The sequence below is a fragment of the Microcaecilia unicolor genome, chromosome 3 (genome assembly GCF_901765095.1).
Source record: "Microcaecilia unicolor chromosome 3, aMicUni1.1, whole genome shotgun sequence".
Lineage (NCBI taxonomy): Eukaryota > Metazoa > Chordata > Amphibia > Gymnophiona > Siphonopidae > Microcaecilia > Microcaecilia unicolor.
In genome coordinates this window covers 193,714,294-193,734,792 of record NC_044033.1, presented here as the reverse complement: position 1 = coordinate 193,734,792, position 20,499 = coordinate 193,714,294, and the positions used below count along the sequence as shown (strand labels likewise).

General features: G+C 44.2%; 1 protein-coding gene across 5 annotated transcripts in view; it reads left to right on the top strand.

Moving 5' to 3' along the window:
- Window positions 1-933: 933 nt before the first annotated feature.
- The window catches only part of LOC115464890 (E3 ubiquitin-protein ligase RNF220-like), a 38,007-nt gene continuing 18,441 nt past the window's right edge, over window positions 934-20,499 (top strand). Inside the window, exons 1-3 of one of the 5 annotated variants that reach the window (XM_030195258.1) lie at window positions 1,029-1,097; window positions 1,196-1,273; window positions 2,498-3,083. In XM_030195258.1, the coding sequence (XP_030051118.1) occupies window positions 1,235-1,273; window positions 2,498-3,083 (625 nt within the window). In that variant the 5' untranslated portion in view covers window positions 1,029-1,097; window positions 1,196-1,234. Of the gene's footprint in view, window positions 954-997; window positions 1,274-2,189; window positions 2,278-2,497; window positions 3,084-20,499 lie in introns of those variants that run through there. The other 4 variants (XM_030195261.1, XM_030195262.1, XM_030195259.1 and 1 more) reach the window with 4 other exon arrangements.

Here is a 20,499-nt window from a genome sequence, read left to right as displayed (position 1 = left end):
GATGGAGAGGACAGTGGTCCTTGGTATAGGGTGGAGAGAAGAGGAGGGTTGGTTTTAGGCATAGGATGAAGAGAAGAGGAGGCTGATCTGAAATGTAGGGTGGAGAGAAGAGGAGGGATGGTCCTATGTACAAGGTGGGGAGAGAGAGAGAGAGAGAGAGAGAGAGAGAGAGAGAGAGAGAGAAGGGATGGTCCTAGGTAGTGGTACAGGGTGGACTGCAGAGGAGGTGGTCCTAGGTACAGGGTGGAGAGAGGAGGGTGGTGGTCTGAGACACAGGAAGGAGAGAAGAGGAGGGTTGTCTGTGATATAGGGTGCAGAGGAGGGTGGAGAAAAAAGAGTGGTCCTAGGTCTTGGGTGGAGAGAAGAGGAGGGGGTCCTAGGCACAGGGTGAAGAGAGGAGGAGGGTGGTCATAGGCACAAGTTGGAGAGATGAAGAGGGTGGTCCTAGGGATAGAGTGGAGAGAGGAGGAGGGGCAACTAGGCAAAGGGTGAAGAGAGGAGGAGGGTGGTCCTAGGAACAGGATAGGAGGAGGGTGGTCCTAGGTACAGGGTGGAGAGAAGAGGAGGGATGGTCCTAGGTACAGGGTGGAGAGAAGGGGGTGGTCTTGACTGGGTGGAGAGGAGGGTTGTCTTTGATATAGGGTGCAGAGAACAGGAGGGATGATCCTAGGTATAGGGTGGAGATTGTAAGCTCCTTTGAGCAGGGACTGTCCTTCTTTGTTAGATTGTACAGCGCTGCGTAACCCTGGTAGCGCTTTAGAAATGCTAAATAGTAGTAGTAGTAGTAGAGGAGGTATGGTACAGGGTATAGAGAGGGGGGAGGGTGTTCTAGGTCAAGGGGGTGGTTCTAGGTACAGGGCGGAGCGAAGAGGAGGGGTTCTAGGTATAGGGCGGAGCGTGAAGAGTGCTCGTAGGCACAGGAAGTGGGCGGCGCGTTGCATTTGTCTTTCTGGGTGAGTTTCGGAGCTCTCTGGTTAGTCTCTTTCTGCCACTGTCAGATATGTGGGCGGTGCCTCTGCTGCTGAGACTGTGATTAATTTTACAGTGGGTCTTCTGAGATTAACGAAATGATTTTTCGTGAAAGCAGGTCGCAGTGGGTTAGGAAGAGTTTTTTTGTATGTGGAAAAAATTACCAGATGAGATTTGCCCGGAAGAGAACTAATTAACTAATTGTCTTTTTGCACTTTGATTAAAGTTGGGCTACAGCATCTAGCACTCGGGAGGCGGGATATGAATGTTATTTTTCGGATTGGATTCCCGCTGTGAAAGGGAGGTGGGTTGAAGGGGATGAAAGAGTTTGTTGAAATTGATTTTAATGGCATGTTGTCATTTATTTAATGCTGTAAATTTCTGCTGGATGTATTGTTTATGGTAATTTGTAAATACACATTAAAAATATAGATATTTTTATGTATATATAACTTAGAATCCCCAAATCTAACAAGAAACGAAACAGATTTCCAACAAAGCAAACTCTCGCAGCTGTTCGTTACAAAGAATAAAGTGTCTGGTCCCATCCTGGCCTTTATTCTCTGCAGCAGAGAGAACTGAAGGCTTTCAGGAGTCGGATCCGCTGAGAGTCCAAAAACGTTTCCAAATAGTGCCCCTCCCTGAGTCCTAATACTATGGAAAGGAAGGGAAAGGTGGCAGGGATGAGCCACGAGTCAGGGGAGGGTGAGTGAAGGTAACATGGTACAGCAATCTTTCACTTTATGTCCATAGACAGATAGCTGTGTGATAAGATTTACGAGAGTCCAATTTCTGTTTAAAGTGTGACAGTCCATCTGTGAACGAGAGACTGTATATCCTGCTTCCTTCTCTTACGAATGCCATTCAAATCTTCCACTTTCCACCCCTAGCAGTCCCTTCCCTAATCTCTCCCTCCAGTGCATCTCTCCACTTAGACAGGAAGTTAAACCACAAAGAAGTCTGAATTTGAAGGGCAGCTTATGTTGATTTCACTAACAGGCAAATAATAGGAGAAAGGGAGTAATTATGCAGAGCCTAATGGGATGAAGAAATCCTCTGGGGTGGGATGGGAGGCTGAATACACAACTGAAGAGGCTTTTTCTACCTTGGCCCTGTCTTATCCTCTTCCACCCTCTCAAAAAGCCTGGGATTTCCTTTGTGTGTGTGTGTGTTGTGTGTGTGGGGGGGGGGGGGGGGCTTCTCTGCACCCAAACTAATAAGGGGCCACAACAGACCAAGCTTTAGTCACCGGGGCAGTGCGAGTTTCCAGCACCTTCCGAACTTTGGCACAGGTTAAAGGGATTGACGGTGATTAATGTCAAAATGAAAAGAGTTTCTGCCACTTTTCAGTAGATGTGGAGAAGGAGCATCTTATTGCCAGTGTAAAACTTTTCCCAGGACAAAGCTGTGCCTTTCCCAGTTCCTGGGCCAGATGAGGGGTGGGGGAGTGGGAGGAGGGGGATGGAAGGAGGAGATTTTGCACTCATGTGTTTGACCCCTGCTGCCTTTTTTTCTTCCATTTCTGTAGGCGCTTGCTTGGGAGGAGAAGCCCTCCAGCATGGAGAACCCCTCAAGTCTCATCGGCTCCCTAAGCTCCCCAGCACTGCTGATCCTGGCATCCACCTCCGAGGCTACTCGGGGCAGCAGTGCCACATGCCAGCAACCCTGCCACTTCGGTGTTCCACTTACCCTGGAAAAGGCCACTCAGCTGCCCTTTCTCACCACAGCCTATTCCCTCCTGTACCACCACCCAGAGCGTCTCACCAGTCCTGCTCCTAGCAGAGACTATCCTTCCCAGCTTCTGCCAGTGCACACCCAGTTTGCAGCCCCCAATCTGGACCGTGCTGGGGTGGGAATGCTGGGCTATGGGGGAACTCTCCGTCCCTTCCCACCATTCCATCTGTCTGAAGATGTGGAGTGTTTTCCAGCAGGTTTACTTGCCAGCAGGAGAGGGGAGACCCAGGGCACTTCAGAGCCTCCTCAGGTGCGCTACCTGACACTGGAGAAGGACTTGGAGGCTCCTGGCACTGCAAACACCCGGGAATCTGGGTTAAATCCTGGCACAGCTCCTTTCAGGAACTCCCCTGTATCAAGACACATCCCCAGCAGGCGAGGTAAGAGACTTTCTGCGTTCCTTTCAACTAAGCTTGTTTGGTTGTACCTGGCTCATGGTCTCTCATCTCCACCTGCCGCCTTCTTCCTGAACCCTGGTCCTCTCGCTGCTTCTCTCTTTCTAATCTTCCTAACTGCATCTCTCTCTCTTTCTCTGTTGTTCCTTTCACTATATATCTCTCTCATTGCTCTCCCCTTCTCTCTGTCTGTTCCTCTCACTGTGTCTCTGCTATTTCTTTTCATTGTATCTTTCTGCTTTTTACTCTCATTGTATTTGTCTCTTATTTTTTCTCACTGTATCTCTTTCTGCTGTTTACTCTCACTGTATGTCTATTTGCTCCTCTCACTCTTTCCATTTTTTCACCTGAATTTATATGTCTCGCTTTTTATTCTTATCTCTCTATTCAGGCTGGTGCAAGGGTCCTGGGTGCCCTAGGCAAACCTCTAGCCTTACACTCCCCCCTCCAATTAACTTTCATGCCCCTAATCTTCCCCACCTCCAATACATTATGCTTTTAAATATTAAGCTTTTGTTTTGTGTGTCTGTGTGTAACCTACACGTAGTAGAAATAAGGATAAGTTATTTACCCAGGGAAGTGGGTTGTTTGAAAGTTGCCCACTCCTCCTGCAGGTAAAAGTGCACATTGATCCTTCTTTGAGATTGAGGCTGTAGAGATCTATTGTTTTGCTTTATCTTCAGCTGCTCTTCGCTGCCTCCCCCCCCCCCAAAAAAGATGCTGCCCTAGGCGACTGCCTAGTTTTGCCTAATGATTGCACCTGCCCAGACTTACTCCATTCTACCATTCCCTGTCTGATCTTCTTGCATCGCATTCACATGCTCTCTCCTTTCTTTCTCTCCCTTTCCCTTGCCATCCCTCTCTTTACCTCCCTTCCTCTCCCTCTCTCCTTTTCTTCCCTCTCTTTCTCCCTCCTTCTTCTCTCTCTCCTTCTGTCCTATCCTCTCTCTCATCTCTTCTCCCCTCTCTGTCTTTGAGTTTCTGTCCCTTCTTACTTCCACTTCTCCTCTTCTCTCCCGTAGTTTTGCACTGTTTTAGGTTAGGATCTGCCTGTGATGTTGGTTATGATGCTCATCTAATTCCTCATGGGTGAAATGTTAAAAGTGCTAGAATCTATAGGGCCAGAGCCCAGGAGGGGTTGGCTGAATAGCACAGGAGATGGGAGGTTGTAGGAGAGCAGCCTCCTGTTTTGTACTCCCTTGCTCTTTCAGGGGGCTTCCTATAGCTCTCTGTCGTTCATTTGGAGAATTAGGGCTAGCTGGACACAGATCTGATTGTGGTATGAAATAAAAACTGCTTGATGTAGTGTGGATTTCTCTTTGATTACTTGCCACAGAGCTGAAGTACCATGGGCAGGTGGGAGAGGACTGGAGGGGGTGTGAATTATTTAATATGGGCATGTAGAAGAGGGCTGGAGGGGTTATTGCAATCTGAAGCAGTTAGAAACTTGAATTTTAGGACTAGAAGAGAGTCTGGCAGGGGCATTAGGACTCGACTACGGAAGGAAAGTCTTACATTACAGAATGGGGTAGGATCGCCCAGCAGTCAAGGGGAGAGAAGAGGTAGGATCTATTTGCAAAGAGATTTTCTGTGCCAGCTCCGTGGGTGCTGTAGGTGCTTGAGCACCCCCAATATTGAGCAAATGCCTTGACTTTGTCCAAAGAGATGAGTAATTTGTGATGTGTTTAGCACACCAATCATTCTGAAAAGCTGGTTCCTATGCCTCCTCTTAATGCACACAGACACCGCTAGTCTAACCCTCTGCCCCTGGTATTAGACTACCATTCAGCAGTATCTTTGGAAGAGTTTCATGCTGATCCTCTAGATTTCCAGCTGCTGAGAGTCACATTTCCAGTCCTGCAGTGAGATTCTGTGTATGGAGTGTGTGGAATTTATTTTAGCTGGGGATACAATCTAATTCATAGCTGCTGGGATGATCTGTATTAGGATTTATTACTTGTTGGTGTTAGGCTTTTGTATTTGAGCTGTGTTTGTATTTAATTGATGCTGGGTTTCAGTTTTAAACCCAGTTAGCAGAGCAGGGTTTAAAAAAAGGTTTGGACAAATTCCTTTTTTTTAAAAGATAGACCCTGGGGAGGGCCTTTTCTTATTCCTAGGAGTAAGTAACTTGGATTGTTGCTACTATTTGGGTTTTTGTCAGGTACCGTACTTGTGACCTGGATTGGCCATTGTTGGAAGCAGGATTCTGAACTAGATGGACCTTTGGTCTGGCCCAGTATGGTGATTCTTCTGTAGCAGTATGAACTGTAATGTTCACTGTGTCTCCTTCCCTCCTCCCTGCCATACATTAGGGTCAGCTGTATTTTTCTTCTGGCCTTTTTTTATGGAGATTGGGTGAGAGGGGCCCAGGATTGTCTGGCCACCTGCAGGAAAGAGCCCTCCCCCCCCCCCCCCCTTTACTGTGTATCCCACACACATGCAACAAGAGAAAGAGAGGAGCTGAAGGAAGATAAAGCCTGTAGGAGACTGTAAAAGGCAGAAGGAAGGAGCAGCTAACACTCCACCCTTTGAGAAAAGCAAATAGGACTCCTGGAAACTCTCACAAGTCTGCAATTTCCTCCCCAGATGGACACTGTGTGGACACTATAGAGCAGGGTTGGGCAACCTTTATACCCAGAGGGCCACGTGAATGTCAGTAGCGGTCTGCTCACAGAAAGTTAACCAATTTGCCGAATAACTCAGTGTGATGACGAATAAACCTGAATTACTTCCAGAATGATCGCTTACCCTATATTTTGGTCTTTCCAAAAGGTTGCTGACACTGTCAAACAAGTCGCGTCCCGTTGTTGTACCCTTCAACGGTTCCACTGATGGCAAAACTCTGGTAACGATGCCGTTTTTTGTGTATACTTCCCATGGTCTCACAGGCCGCAGGTTGCCCTCCCTTGCTATAGAGGTAAATTAGAAAATGGGTTTCCCCCTTCCTTATGTGCTGTGTATGGTATGTTATGTCACATATTTCACAGTGCCATGATTCCCTGTCTTTTTTTTCTTTCGAGGCTGTAAAGACACTTCTTGTCCTGTCCAAATCCTGCCTATTAAGGACAAGTTGTTGATGTAATGGGCGGTGGGGGCGGGTAGGGTCAATCCTTTGCCTGATATTAAGCGAGATGAGTTCTGCAGGGTTAAATGTGCAACACAGGATTTGCATTACAGACTTTTTTTTTCTTTCACAAATTCTCATACCAAAGCTTTGAATTTTTACTGTAGCAATCCTCCTTATAAACCTAATTTTTACATTGGGGGCAGATACCTGGTTTATTCCTTGTGCAATATTTACAAGTTATACTGAGCCAGCTGCTGCCCTTTCTATAAGGGGCTGGAGTAGGGGGCTACAGTCCCAAATACCTGACACTAGGCCATTACAATCCCAAACCCCTGAAAATTCCAGGGGAGCTACAGTCCCAACTACTTGACGCTTCCTGGGTCATTACAATCCGAAATATCTGAATCTTCTTGGGGAGCTACAGTTTTGAAGAACTGTGTTATGTACTTCTGGTTTGGAAATAAATAAATAAAACATGAAAAAAAAACATTAGCGCATGAAGTCGCATGGCTTTGACAGATGACTGGCTTTCTTTAAGCCATAGCGCACCTCAGATTATTATTACAAAAACATGCGACCCGCTGAGTGAAAAGGTACCAAAAGTGGGATTACACATAGCAGGGATAAAAGCTATAAAAGTTTGGAGGGGCAGCTTTCATTTTTGAAAGCTTTGCCTCATAGGGTCAATAGAAAGGGACTATGTAATTTTTGTTTTCATGTTCTACAGCCTAAAAACTGCAAATGATGACGTTTGCTATTTTTAAAATGTATTTCCCCCCAAATGTACTTTTTTAATATTTATAAACCTTTCTCATTTTTTTAAAAGATGTAATTAATTTCCGCAGGATTATGCTGTTGATATGCACCTATAAGTCACATACTCCACTTTTGGTACCTTTTCTCTCAGCGGGTCACAAACACTTTTCCATTTCAGTAAGTGATCCATGTCTGTATTATCTGGGAGAGTTACTGGAAGGTTAATTCTGGGCTCAGCAGAGGGTGAACACACACAGTGGCTTGTGTTTTTCTCTCTCAACAGACAAGCCTCCCCGGTCCTTACACCCCAGCAAATTATGCTGCCCCCAGGCCTCCCTTTTTAAACAAAGTCTTTCTCTGGGATCTTGTCTTTTTGTGATGTTAATTCCTTTGGGGGAATTCAGCAGCATAGCATCTATTCTGGGAGTCTACAGGAGCACTGGAACAGATGGAGAGGTGGCTTCCTAAGGTCCTAGAGAAGGAGAGGGCAGCCAGACACCAGCAGCTCTTACCTAGAGGGGACTGGGGACAGTAGAACAGGAAACCCATGAAAAGCCAAGGGCCATGTTGATACTGTAGACCTCTCGTCTGCTGTGGTGCTTTGCTTTCACCATCCATTTTATCAAGGTTAGCGTCTCTTGATTCAGCCTTTGAACTTTCTGGATCCCAACCTGAGGTATGGGAACTGCGGCAGGCAGGATGTGCAGAGGACTCGGGAGGTTCATGGGTAGGATCTTTAGGTGCATTTATTTTTGTGCATCTCATGATGGGAAAGAACTTTACTCCTAAGCCAGGGAATACCTGGATAAAATTCACTGCCTGGGCTCTGTGGAGGAGTGACCTAGTGGTTAGAGCACTGGTCGGTTCAAATCCGTGAACCTTGTGATCTTGGGCAAGTCACTTAACCCTCCATTGCCTTAGGTACAAACTTGGTTTGTGAGCCCTCCAGGGACAGAGAAATATCCAGTGTACCTGAATGTAACTCATCTTGAGCTACTACTGAAAAAGGAGTGAGCAAAACCTAAATAAAAAAAACCCCCCAAAAAACATCCACTGAGCCCATGGGAACTTCTGGAGTCCACAGGGTGCTATAGGAACTAGAAGTTCTTTCTAATCAAGCCGGTGGCGCCCAGTAAAACTGGCGGCATTTCTGTATCTTTCTGCCACATTTTCTTGGTCTGGGACTTGAGGGTCTTCTCTCAATATGTTATACACAGTACTCGCTATTGCTTTCCCTCATTTAACACTGTGTTCACATGTCTCACATAAGCCTTGGTAATTATTTAGAACAGGCCGTGATTTTAGGGTAAGAACATTTGATTTACCACTTTCTGTGATTTTAAAATTGGACGTAGCTGGGTCAGTCCAGCAGGGTGTGAGTACAGTAATAGGTAGAGGTCCTCACGTTGCTGGTTCCGGGAGACCGAGGAAGCCGACTGTTCAGGCACTGGCCACGTGAAAGTACACAAGTATATCGGCATTGCTGTACTGGGACAGACCGATGGTTCATAAAGCCCAGTATTCTGTTTCTAACAGTGACCAATCCAGACCCAAAGCAGTAAAACAGATTTTATGCTGCTTATCCCAGGAACTAGTTGCCACAATTTGGGTTTCTGTCAGGTACTTGCGATCTGGCTTGGCCGGTCTTTGAAAAACAGGATACTGGGCTAGTTGAACTATTGGTCTGACCCAGTATGGCTACTCTTACGTTCTTATAAGTAGTGGATTTTCATAAGTCCATCGTAATGGCTTCTGGACTTTTCTTTGAGGAACTCCTCCAAATCTTTTATAAACCTTGCTATGCTAACTGCCTTTACCACATTCTCTGGTGATGAATTCCAGAGTTTAATTACACATCGAGTGAAGAAATATTTTCTGTAGTTTGTTTTAAGGGCCCTTTTTATAAAAGTACACTAGTGTTTTTAGCACACGCTAACTGTGTAGATGCTCATAATAATCCTCTGGGTGTCTACACACTTAACATATGCTAATTTTTAGCGCACGCTCAAAATGCTAGTGTGCCTTTGTAAACAGGGTCCTAAAATTTGTTACTTAGAAACTTCAGGGTTGATATTTAGCTGCTGGTAGTGTTATTCCTGGATATTCAGTTCCAAGCCATATGCAGTCACTAGCATTGAATATCCAGGTTTATGTGGCCAGCAGTTAAGCGCGATATTCAGCACCCATAAGCGATACCATATAAAAAAATAGACTTCATAAAAGTTAAATCAGACTGCCTAAGCCTAGGCGGTTAAGGGCTAAACACATTACTTTATCTTACAATGTACTTCTATACCACTGAAACCTAAGAACATAAGAGTTGCCATCCTGGGTCAGACCAGTGGTCCATCTAGCCCAGTATCCCGTTTCCAAACAGTGGCCAAGACAGGTCACAAGTACTTGGCAGAAGTCCAAATCGTGACAACACTCCATACTTCAAATCCCAGGGCAAGCTGTTGCTTCCCATGTCTGTCTCAATAGCAGATTACGAACTTTTCCTCCAGGAATTTGTCCAAACCTTTTTTTTTTGAACCCAGATATGTTAACCACTATTACCACATCCTCCGGCAAAGAGTTCCAGAGCTTAACTATTCGTTCAGTGAAAAAATATTTCCTCCTATTTGTTTTAAAAGTATTTCCATGTAAGTTCCTCAAGTGTCCCCTAGTTTTTGTACTTTTTGGAATGAGTAAAAAATTGATTTACTTCTACACATTCTACACCACTCAGGATTTTGTAGACCTCAATCATATCGCCCCTCAGCCGTCTCTTTTCCAAGATGAAGAGTCCTAACCTCTTTAGCCTTTCCTCATGACAAAGGAGTTCCATCCCCTTTATCATTTTGTTTACTCTTCTTTGAACCTTTTCTAATTCCGCTAATTCTTTTTTGAGATATGGCGACCAGAACTGAACGCAATACTTGAGGTGTGGATGCACCATGGAACGATACACAGGCATTATAGTATTTTTGGTCCTATTAATTCCTAGCATCCTGTTTTCCTTTTTTGGCCACCGCCACACACTGAGCAGTACATTTCAGTGTATTATCAACAGCAACACATAGATTTCTTTTATTGAGCGCTGACCCCCAAAATGGACTCTAGCATCAAGTAACTATGATTTGGATTATTCTTTCCAGTGTGCATCACTTTGTGTTTGTCCACATTAAATTTCATCTGCCATTTGGATGCCCAGTCTTCCAATTTCCTAAGGTCTTCCTGCAAGATTTCACAGTCCGCATGTTTTAACAACTTTGAATAGTTTTGTGTCATCTGCAAATTTAATCGCCTTACTTGTCCTGATTTCCATCTCATTTATAAATGTTAAATAGCACCGGTCCCAGTACAGATCCCTGCGGCACTCCACCCTCCTCCATTGAGAGAAATGACCGTTTAACCCTACCCTCTTGTTTTCTGTCCAATAACCAATTCCTAATCCACACCAGAACCTTGCCTCCTATGACTCTCTCATTTTCTCAGGAGTCTCTCATGGGGAACTTTATCAAAAGCTTTCTGAAAATCTAGATACACTACATCAACCAGCTCACCTTTATCCACATATTTATTCACAACTTCAAAGAAATTAATCAAATTGGTGAGGCAAGACTTCCCTCGGCTGAACCCATGGTGACTCTGGCCCATTAAACCACGTTTCTGTATGTGTTCTGTAATTTTATTATTTACAATAGTTTCCACTATTTTCCACGGCACTGACATCAGGTCTTCCAGTCTATAATTTCCTGGATCACCCCTAGAACTCTTTTTTTAAAAATCGACATCACATTGGCGACCCTCCAATCTTCAGGTACTACAGACAATTTTAATGACAGGTTGCATATTACTAACAGCAAATCAGCAATTTCATGCTTGAGGGGCCCTTTTACTAAGGTGAGTGTTCACCTGCATGTGTCCAATGCACGTCAATTTGGATCTACAGCCCTGGGCGGTAATTCAATTTTTTACGCACGTCCGATACACGTGACCGAAAACATTTTTTATTTTCTACCGCTTGACGCTAACCAGGCGATAATCGGCAGTGTTTGTGTGCTGGCGATTACCACCCAGTTAACGTGTGAGACCTTACGGCTAAGTCAATGGGTGGCAGTAAGGTCTCGGGCCCAAAATAGACGCGCACCAGTTTTCATTTTGCCGCACGTCCATTTTGGGCCAAAAAAAAGGCCTTTTTTGCAGGTACACTGAAAAATAAACCTGCACACATCCAATACACACGTCTACACCAGCGCAGGCCATTTTTCGCACACCTTAGTAAAAGGACCCCTGAGTTCTTGGAGTACCCTTGGATGCATGCTATCCGGTAAGGGTGATTTACTATTCTTTAATTTGTCAATTTGGCTCAGTACATCTTCCAGGTTCACTGAGATTTCTTTCAGTTCCTCTGCATCATCACCCTTGAAAACTATTTCCGGTACAGGCAAGATCTCTTGCGTTTTCTTCTGTAAAGACAGAAGCAAGGAAGATGTTCTACTGCATGTGGAAACTGAAAAGGATAAGACCACTCTTCCCAAGATTCGTCTTTCGTAACCTAGTGCAATCCCTCGTCCTCAGCCATCTGGATTACTGCAACTCATTATACGCAGGCGGCAAAGAGCAAACACTGAGGAAACTTCAAACAGCCCAGAACACAGCAGCCAGACTCATCTTCGGAAAACCAAAATATGAAAGGGCAACACCACTACGAGAGAAACTACACTGGCTTCCACTGAAGGAACGCATCACCTTCAAGGTATGCACACTAGTCCACAAGATCATCTACGGCGAAGCCCCAGCCTACATGTCCGAGTTGATTGACCTACCACCCAGAAATGCTAGGAGATCTTCCCGAACATACCTCAACCTCCATTTCCCTACTTTCAAGGGCGTGAAATACAAGACGCTACACGCGTCAACCTTTTCTCACACGAGCACGCAGCTTTGGAACTCACTACCATGCAACTTAAGAGCGATCCACGAACAAGCATCCTTCCGCAGATTACTGAAGACCCACTTGTTTGAGTCAATCTACGGAAAAAACCAAAACACATAGAGTCTACACTCACTTACATCAATGCATCACACATCCACTCAAGATCTCTCATTCCCCCCAATTCCACATTACTCATACATATACTTACAGGAATAGGTAAACCATGTGCCTAAATGTCTTAACACTACCCTTAAACTTCCTATTATCTCCTCCCAAAGTCTCCCTGTTGATGTCCCATTGTGATATTCCTAATGATAATTTGATTATCATAACTTGTACAATGTAACCCATAACCAATTTGTATCAACTGTATTCTCTGTATTCATATCTTATTGTAAGCCACACTGAGCCCGCAAAGAGGTGGGAAAATGTGGGATACAAATGCAAACAATAATAATAATTCATTCAGTTTCTCAGCTATGGCCTTGTCCTTCATGAGCTCCCCTTTCGCTCCTTCATGATCTAACAGTCCCACGGATTCCCTCGCAGGCTTTCTGCTTCTGTTGTTCCTGAAAAAGTTGTTATTGTGAGTTTTAGCCTCTGCAGCAAGTTCCTCTTCATATTTTCTTTAGCTTTCTTTATTAGTGCTTTGCATGTGACTTGCCAGTGCTTATGTTGCTTTTTATTTTCTTCATTTGAGTCCTTTTTCCATTCTTTGAAGGAGTCTTTTGGCTGTAATGGCGTCTTTTACTTCACCTTTTAACCACGCTGGCTGTCGTTTTCTCTTCTTTCCACCATTGCAAATATTTATTTATTTATTGCATTTGTATCCCACATTATCCCACCTCTTTGCAGGCTCAATGTGGCTTACAATATATAGTGAAAATGAGAGGAGAGTTAATATTAGTGTAACAGAAGTATATTGGGTAATGGAAAGTATGATGAAGATATGATATGGGGCACTGTTAACAATGCTTACTAGATATACAGTGGGGGAAATAAGTATTTGATCCCTTGCTGATTTTGTAAGTTTGCCCACTGACAAAGACATGAGCAGCCCATAATTGAAGGGTAGGTTATTGGTAACAGTGAGAGATAGCACATCACAAATTAAATCCGGAAAATCACATTGTGGAAAGTATATGAATTTATTTGCATTCTGCAGAGGGAAATAAGTATTTGATCCCCCACCAACCAGTAAGAGATCTGGCCCCTACAGACCAGGTAGATGCTCCAAATCAACTCGTTACCTGCATGACAGACAGCTGTCGGCAATGGTCACCTGTATGAAAGACACCTGTCCACAGACTCAGTGAATCAGTCAGACTCTAACCTCTACAAAATGGCCAAGAGCAAGGAGCTGTCTAAGGATGTCAGGGACAAGATCATACACCTGCACAAGGCTGGAATGGGCTACAAAACCATCAGTAAGATGCTGGGCGAGAAGGAGACAACTGTTGGTGCCATAGTAAGAAAATGGAAGAAGTACAAAATGACTGTCAATCGACAAAGATCTGGGGCTCCACGCAAAATCTCACCTCGTGGGGTATCCTTGATCATGAGGAAGGTTAGAAATCAGCCTACAACTACAAGGGGGGAACTTGTCAATGATCTCAAGGCAGCTGGGACCACTGTCACCACGAAAACCATTGGTAACACATTACGACATAACGGATTGCAATCCTGCAGTGCCCGCAAGGTCCCCCTGCTCCGGAAGGCACATGTGACGGCCCGTCTGAAGTTTGCCAGTGAACACCTGGATGATGCCGAGAGTGATTGGGAGAAGGTGCTGTGGTCAGATGAGACAAAAATTGAGCTCTTTGGCATGAACTCAACTCGCCGTGTTTGGAGGAAGAGAAATGCTGCCTATGACCCAAAGAACACCGTCCCCACTGTCAAGCATGGAGGTGGAAATGTTATGTTTTGGGGGTGTTTCTCTGCTAAGGGCACAGGACTACTTCACCGCATCAATGGGAGAATGGATGGGGCCATGTACCGTACAATTCTGAGTGACAACCTCCTTCCCTCCGCCAGGGCCTTAAAAATGGGTCGTGGCTGGGTCTTCCAGCACGACAATGACCCAAACCATACAGCCAAGGCAACAAAGGAGTGGCTCAGGAAGAAGCACATTAGGGTCATGGAGTGGCCTAGCCAGTCACCAGACCTTAATCCCATTGAAAACTTATGGAGGGAGCTGAAGCTGCGAGTTGCCAAGCGACAGCCCAGAACTCTTAATGATTTAGAGATGATCTGCAAAGAGGAGTGGACCAAGATTCCTCCTGACATGTGTGCAAACCTCATCATCAACTACAGAAGACGTCTGACCGCTGTGCTTGCCAACAAGGGTTTTGCCACCAAGTATTAGGTCTTGTTTGCCAGAGGGATTAAATACTTATTTCCCTCTGCAGAATGCAAATAAATTCATATACTTTCCACAATGTGATTTTCCGGCTTTAATTTGTGATGTGCTATCTCTCACTGTTACCAATAACCTACCCTTCAATTATGGGCTGCTCATGTCTTTGTCAGTGGGCAAACTTACAAAATCAGCAAGGGATCAAATACTTATTTCCCCCACTGTATGTGGGGTTTTCATATGTTTTAGTCATTAAGTACATAAGTACATAAGTACATAAGTAGTGCCATACTGGGAAAGACCAAAGGTCCATCTAGCCCAGCATCCTGTCACCGACAGTGGCCAATCCAGGTCAAGGGCACCTGGCACGCTCCCCAAACGTAAAAACATTCCAGACAAGTTGTACCTAAAATGAGGAATTTTTCCAGTCCATTTAATAGCGGTCTATGGACTTGTCCTTTAGGAATCTATCTAACCCCTTTTAAACTCCGTCAAGCTAACCGCCCGTACCACGTTCTCCGGCAATGAATTCCAGAGTCTAATTACACGTTGGGTGAAGAAAAATTTTCTCCGATTCGTTTTAAATTTACCACACTGTAGCTTCAACTCATGCCCTCTAGTCCTAGTATTTTTGGATAGCGTGAACAGTCGCTTCACATCCACCCGATCCATTCCACTCATTATTTTATACACTTCTATCATATCTCCCCTCAGCCGTCTCTTCTCCAAGCTGAAAAGCCCTAGCCTTCTCAGCCTCTCTTCATAGGAAAGTCGTCCCATCCCCACTATCATTTTCGTCGCCCTTCGCTGTACCTTTTCCAATTCTACTATATCTTTTTTGAGATACGGAGACCAGTACTGAACACAATACTCCAGGTGCGGTCGCACCATGGAGCGATACAACGGCATTATAACATCCGCACACCTGGACTCCATACCCTTCTTAATAACACCCAACATTCTATTCGCTTTCCTAGCCGCAGCAGCACACTGAGCAGAAGGTTTCAGCGTATCATCGACGACGACACCCAGATCCCTTTCTTGATCCGTAACTCCTAACGCGGAACCTTGCAAGACGTAGCTATAATTCGGGTTCCTCTTACCCACATGCATCACTTTGCACTTGTCAACATTGAACTTCATCTGCCACTTGCACGCCCATTCTCCCAGTCTCGCAAGGTCCTCCTGTAATCGTTCACATTCCTCCTGCGACTTGACGACCCTGAATAATTTTGTGTCATCGGCGAATTTAATTACCTCACTAGTTATTCCCATCTCTAGGTCATTTATAAATACATTAAAAAGCAACGGACCCAGCACAGACCCCTGCGGGACCCCACTACTACCCTCCTCCACTGAGAATACTGGCCACGCAATCCTACTCTCTGTTTCCTATCTTTCACCAGTTCTTAATCCATAATAATACCCTACCTCCGATTCCATGACTCTGCAATTTCTTCAGGAGTCTTTCGTGCGGCACTTTGTCAAACGCCTTCTGAAAATCCAGATATACAATATCAACCGGCTCCCCATTGTCCACATGTTTGCTTACCCCCTCAAAAAAATGCATTAGATTGGTGAGGCAAGACTTCCCTTCACTAAATCCGTGCTGACTTTGTCTCATCAGTCCATGTTTTTGTATATGCTCTGCAATTTTATTCTTAATAATAGCCTCCACCATCTTGCCCGGCACCGACGTCAGACTCACCGGTCTATAATTTCCCGGATCTCCTCTGGAACCCTTCTTAAAATCGGAGTAACATTGGCTACCCTCCAGTCTTCCGGTACTACACTCGATTTTAGGGACAGATTGCATATTTCTAACAGTAGCTCCGCAAGTTCATTTTTAGTTCTATTAATACTCTGGGATGAATACCATCAGGTCCCGGTGATTTACTACTCTTCAGCTTGCTGAACTGACCCATTACATCCTCCAAGGTTACAGAGAATTTGTTTAGTTTCTCCGATTCCCCCGCTTCAAATATTCTTTCCGGCACCGGTGTCCCCCCCAAATCCTCCTCGGTGAAGACCGAAGCAAAGAATTCGTTTAATTTCTCCGCTACGGCTTTGTCCTCCTTGATCGCCCCTTTAACACCATTTTCGTCCAGCGGCCCAACCGACTCTTTGGCCGGTTTCCTGCTTTAATGTATCTAAAAAAGTTTTTACTATGTATTTTTGCTTCCAACGCTAATTTCTTCTCAAAGTCCTTTTTTGCCCTCCTTATCTCCGCTTTGCATTTGGCTTGGCATTCCTTATGATCTATCCTGTTACTTTCAGTTGGTTCTCTTCTCCACTTTCTGAAGGATTGTTTTTTGGCTCTAATGATTTCCTTTATCTTACTGTTTAGCCACGCCGGCTGACGTTTAGTCTTTTTTCCCTTTTTTCTAATACGTGGAATATATTTGTCCTGAACCTCCAGGATGGCGTTTTTAAACAGCATCCACGCCTGATGCAAGTTTTTACTCTGCGAGCTGCTCCTTTCAGTCTTTTTTTCACCATTTTTCTCATTTTGTCGTAATCACCTTTTCTATAGTTAAACGCTAGCGTACTTGATTTCCTAGTTTCACTTCCTTCAATGCCAATATCAAAACCGATCATATTATGATCACTGTTATCAAGCGGCCCTCGTATCGTTACCCCCTGCACTAGATCATGAGCACCACTAAGGACTAAGTCTAGTATTTTTCCTTCTCTTGTCGGCTCCTGAACTAGCTGTTCCATGAAGCTGTCCTTGATTTCATCAAGAAATCTTATGTCCCTTGCGTGTACAGATGTTACATTACCCCAGTCTATATGCGGGTAATTGAAATCCCCCATTATTATTGTGTTGCCCAGTTTGTTTGCGTCCCTGATTTCCTTTAACATTTCCGCATCCGTCTGTTCGTCCTGGCCAGGCGGACGGTAGTACACTCCTATCACTATCCTTTTCCCCTTTGCACATGGAATTTCAATCCACAGTGATTCCAAGGAGTGTTTTGCTTCCTGCAGAATTTTCAATCTATTTGATTCAAGGCTCTCGTTAATATACAATGCTACCCCTCCACCAATCCGATTCACCCTATCACTACGATATAATTTGTACCCCGGTATGACAGTGTCCCACTGGTTATCCTCCTTCCACCAGGTCTCAGAGATGCCTATTATATCTAATTTTTCATTTAGTGCAATATATTCTAACTCCCCCATCTTATTTCTTAGGCTCCTGGCATTCGCATATAGACATTTCAAACTATGTTTGTTGTTCCTAAGTACATCATGCTTAGTACTTGACAGTATTAATTGGCAATCTTTTGTCTGATTTTTATTGTTATTTAAAGATACCCGATCTACTACAATCTCTTTTGCAACCTCACTATCAGGATACTCTATCTTCCCTGTTATGGTGATATCTTTGAAAGATACCTTATCCCGAACCATGCTCTTTTGAGCGACTGTCGGCCTTCCCCCCATTTCTAGTTTAAAAGCTGCTCTATCTCCTTCTTAAACGCCGATGCCAGCAGCCTGTGGTATGTCTTGTCGAAAAGATGTGTCTTCAGCAGTTTTCGGAAGTTGGTCAGTTCATAGGTCGCTTTTAGGTTACGTGGCAATGCGTTCCAGAATTGCGTACTCATATAGGAAAAGGTTGATGCGTACATTAGTTTGCAATTTGGACTGGGCTTCCAAGATGGTATTTTTTAATAATGTCCATGCCTGATTTAGTGTCCTAACCTTAGCAGCCAATCCTTTTAGTTTCTTTTTAACCATTTTCCTCATTTTATTATAGTCGCCCTTTCGTGAATTAAATGCAGCTACAGTAGATTTTCTTTGCGGGCTCATCCCAGATAGTATCTCAAACTTGATCATGTTATGATCACAGTTTCTTAGGGGACCCAACACCGCCACCACTTGCACTGTGTCCTGCACACCACCAATGACCAGATCCAAAATGGCTCCCCCTCTCGTTGGTTCTTGGACCAGTTGGTCCAAGAGACAGTCGTTTATTACACTTAGAAATTTTATCTCCCTGGCACTCCCTGATAAAACATTTATCCAATCAATATCGGGGTAATTGAAATCGCCCATTATTATAGCGTTGCTCAATTTGCCAGCTTTCCTAATCTCTTTAAACATTTCTTCATCTGTCTGTTCGTTCTGTCCGGCGGATGGTAGTACAGCCCTACAAGAATACTCCTTCCCTTCACACATGGAATTTCTGTCCATTCCATGCATCATGTGAAATGTTTATTTTATTTGACTCAATTCCCTCTTTAACATATAGCACAACCCCCCTCTAATTTGATCCTCTCTATCATTGCGATATAATTTGTACCTTGTTAACACAGTGTCCCATTGATTGTCCTCTTTCCACCAAGTCTCTGAGATACATATTATATCTACCTCAACATTTAGTGCTATATATTCTAACTCTCCCATCTTATTTTTTAGGCTTCTAATATTTGTATACAGACATTTCAAACTGTTTTTCCCCCCTTTGATCAACAAGCTGGTTAGAAGTTAAAGGAGATAATGTGCATTCTTTATCCTGCTCTCTCATTAAGCACACCTGGGTTACTTTAAGCATTTTTAAAACCTCTCTACTGGGATTCCTTAAATGTCCTGTTTCAGTAGTATCCTTCAAGGATATTCCTCATCGAACCATGTGCTCCTTGGCGACTGTTGATTCTCCCCCCCCCCCCCCCATTCTAGTTTAAAAATGGCTCTTTTTTAAAAAAGTTAGCGTCAGCATCCTGGTTCCATCTCGGTTAAGAAGGAGTCCATCCTTTTGGAGCAGTCTCCCCGAATGTCGCCCAGTTCCTAACAAATCTAAATCCCTCATCCCTGCACCATGGTCTCAAGCACGCATTGAGACTTTGGAGCTCTGCCTGCCTTTTATGTCCTGCGCATGGAACGGGGAGCACCTCTGAAAATGCTACCCTGGAGGACCTGCACTTCAGCTTTCTACCTAAGAGCCTAAATTTGGCTTCCAGAACCTCCCTTCCTCCCACATTTTCCTATGTCATTGGTACCCACATGTACCAAGACAGCCGGCTTCTCCCCAGCACTATCTAAGATCCTGTCCAGGTGACGTGTGAGGTTCGCCACCTTCGCAGTAGGCAGGCAAGTGACCAGGTGATCCTCATGTACACCAGTCACCCAGCTATCTACATGCCTATTGATCAAATCGCCAACTACAACAGCTGTCCTAATCCTTCCCACCTGGGCAGAAGTTCTTGGAGACATATCCTCGGTGCAAGAGGATAGTGCATCCCCAGGTGGGCAAGTCCTGGCTACAGGAGTACTTCCTACTTCACCAGGGTGATGCTTTCCTTCTAGGAGACTTCCCTCGTCCAAGGCAGCACAGGGGCTGCCAGACTCGAGGTGGGACAATGTCCCTGTAGGTCTCCTCTATGCACTTCTCTGTCTCCCTCAGCACCACCAAGTCTGCTACTCTGGCCTCAAGCTAGGAGCTCTTTGCATCGGGCACACATATGTAACCGCTCACCAACTGGGAGAGAATCATACATGCGACACTCAGTGCAAAAGACTGAACAGCACTCTTCTCGATACTGGACTGTTGTGTCCATATTAGTATTTTTGAGTTTTTGAATAATTTAAAACTTGCTAAGGTATTAAGGATATTAGTTTAATATAAAAATGTCTTTAGCTTATATGGTATATTGTGTGATTTATTTAGTGTTTTCTTCTTAGAAAATAATGAAATGTAATTAAAACTCTGTAAGATCACTCCTCCCTTGTTGTTCTAATTAGAATAATTGACTATAAATGAAGAATTGTCCTAGGGGTGGGCGGGTGTTGGGGAGGTTCTTAGCAGTTTACAATAATTGAAAACCGAGACAATCTCTTGGAAAGCTAAAAATAAGCAAAAAAAAAATATATATATCCAAGAACTAATTTTGACGGACTTCTTAATTTTTCTTGAATAAGAAAAAACATAGCTGAGCAGCAAAACAAATATTAAAATCACTCCAGGACCTTGATGCTTGGACTGCAGGGAATCTATCAAATATTTTAAATCTCTTTACTCCCTTAATAGATGGAGAAACAACAAGTGAGTTATGAAATGATCTTCTAACCCTACTTTTAGAAGTAAATTCAAAATGGGCAATTCACCATTTAAGATCTTGTATAGGAAACAAAAAAATCTGAACATAATCCTCTCCTCTATAGGCCAAAGCAATTCAGCAGAATATAAGGAAAAAAATTAATCTGATTGCATTGTCCTGAGATGTTTGTAATTGCCAGGTAACTTGTCTAGATGCACCCAAGTAGATGAGGTTACAGTAGTCCAACTTGGACAAAA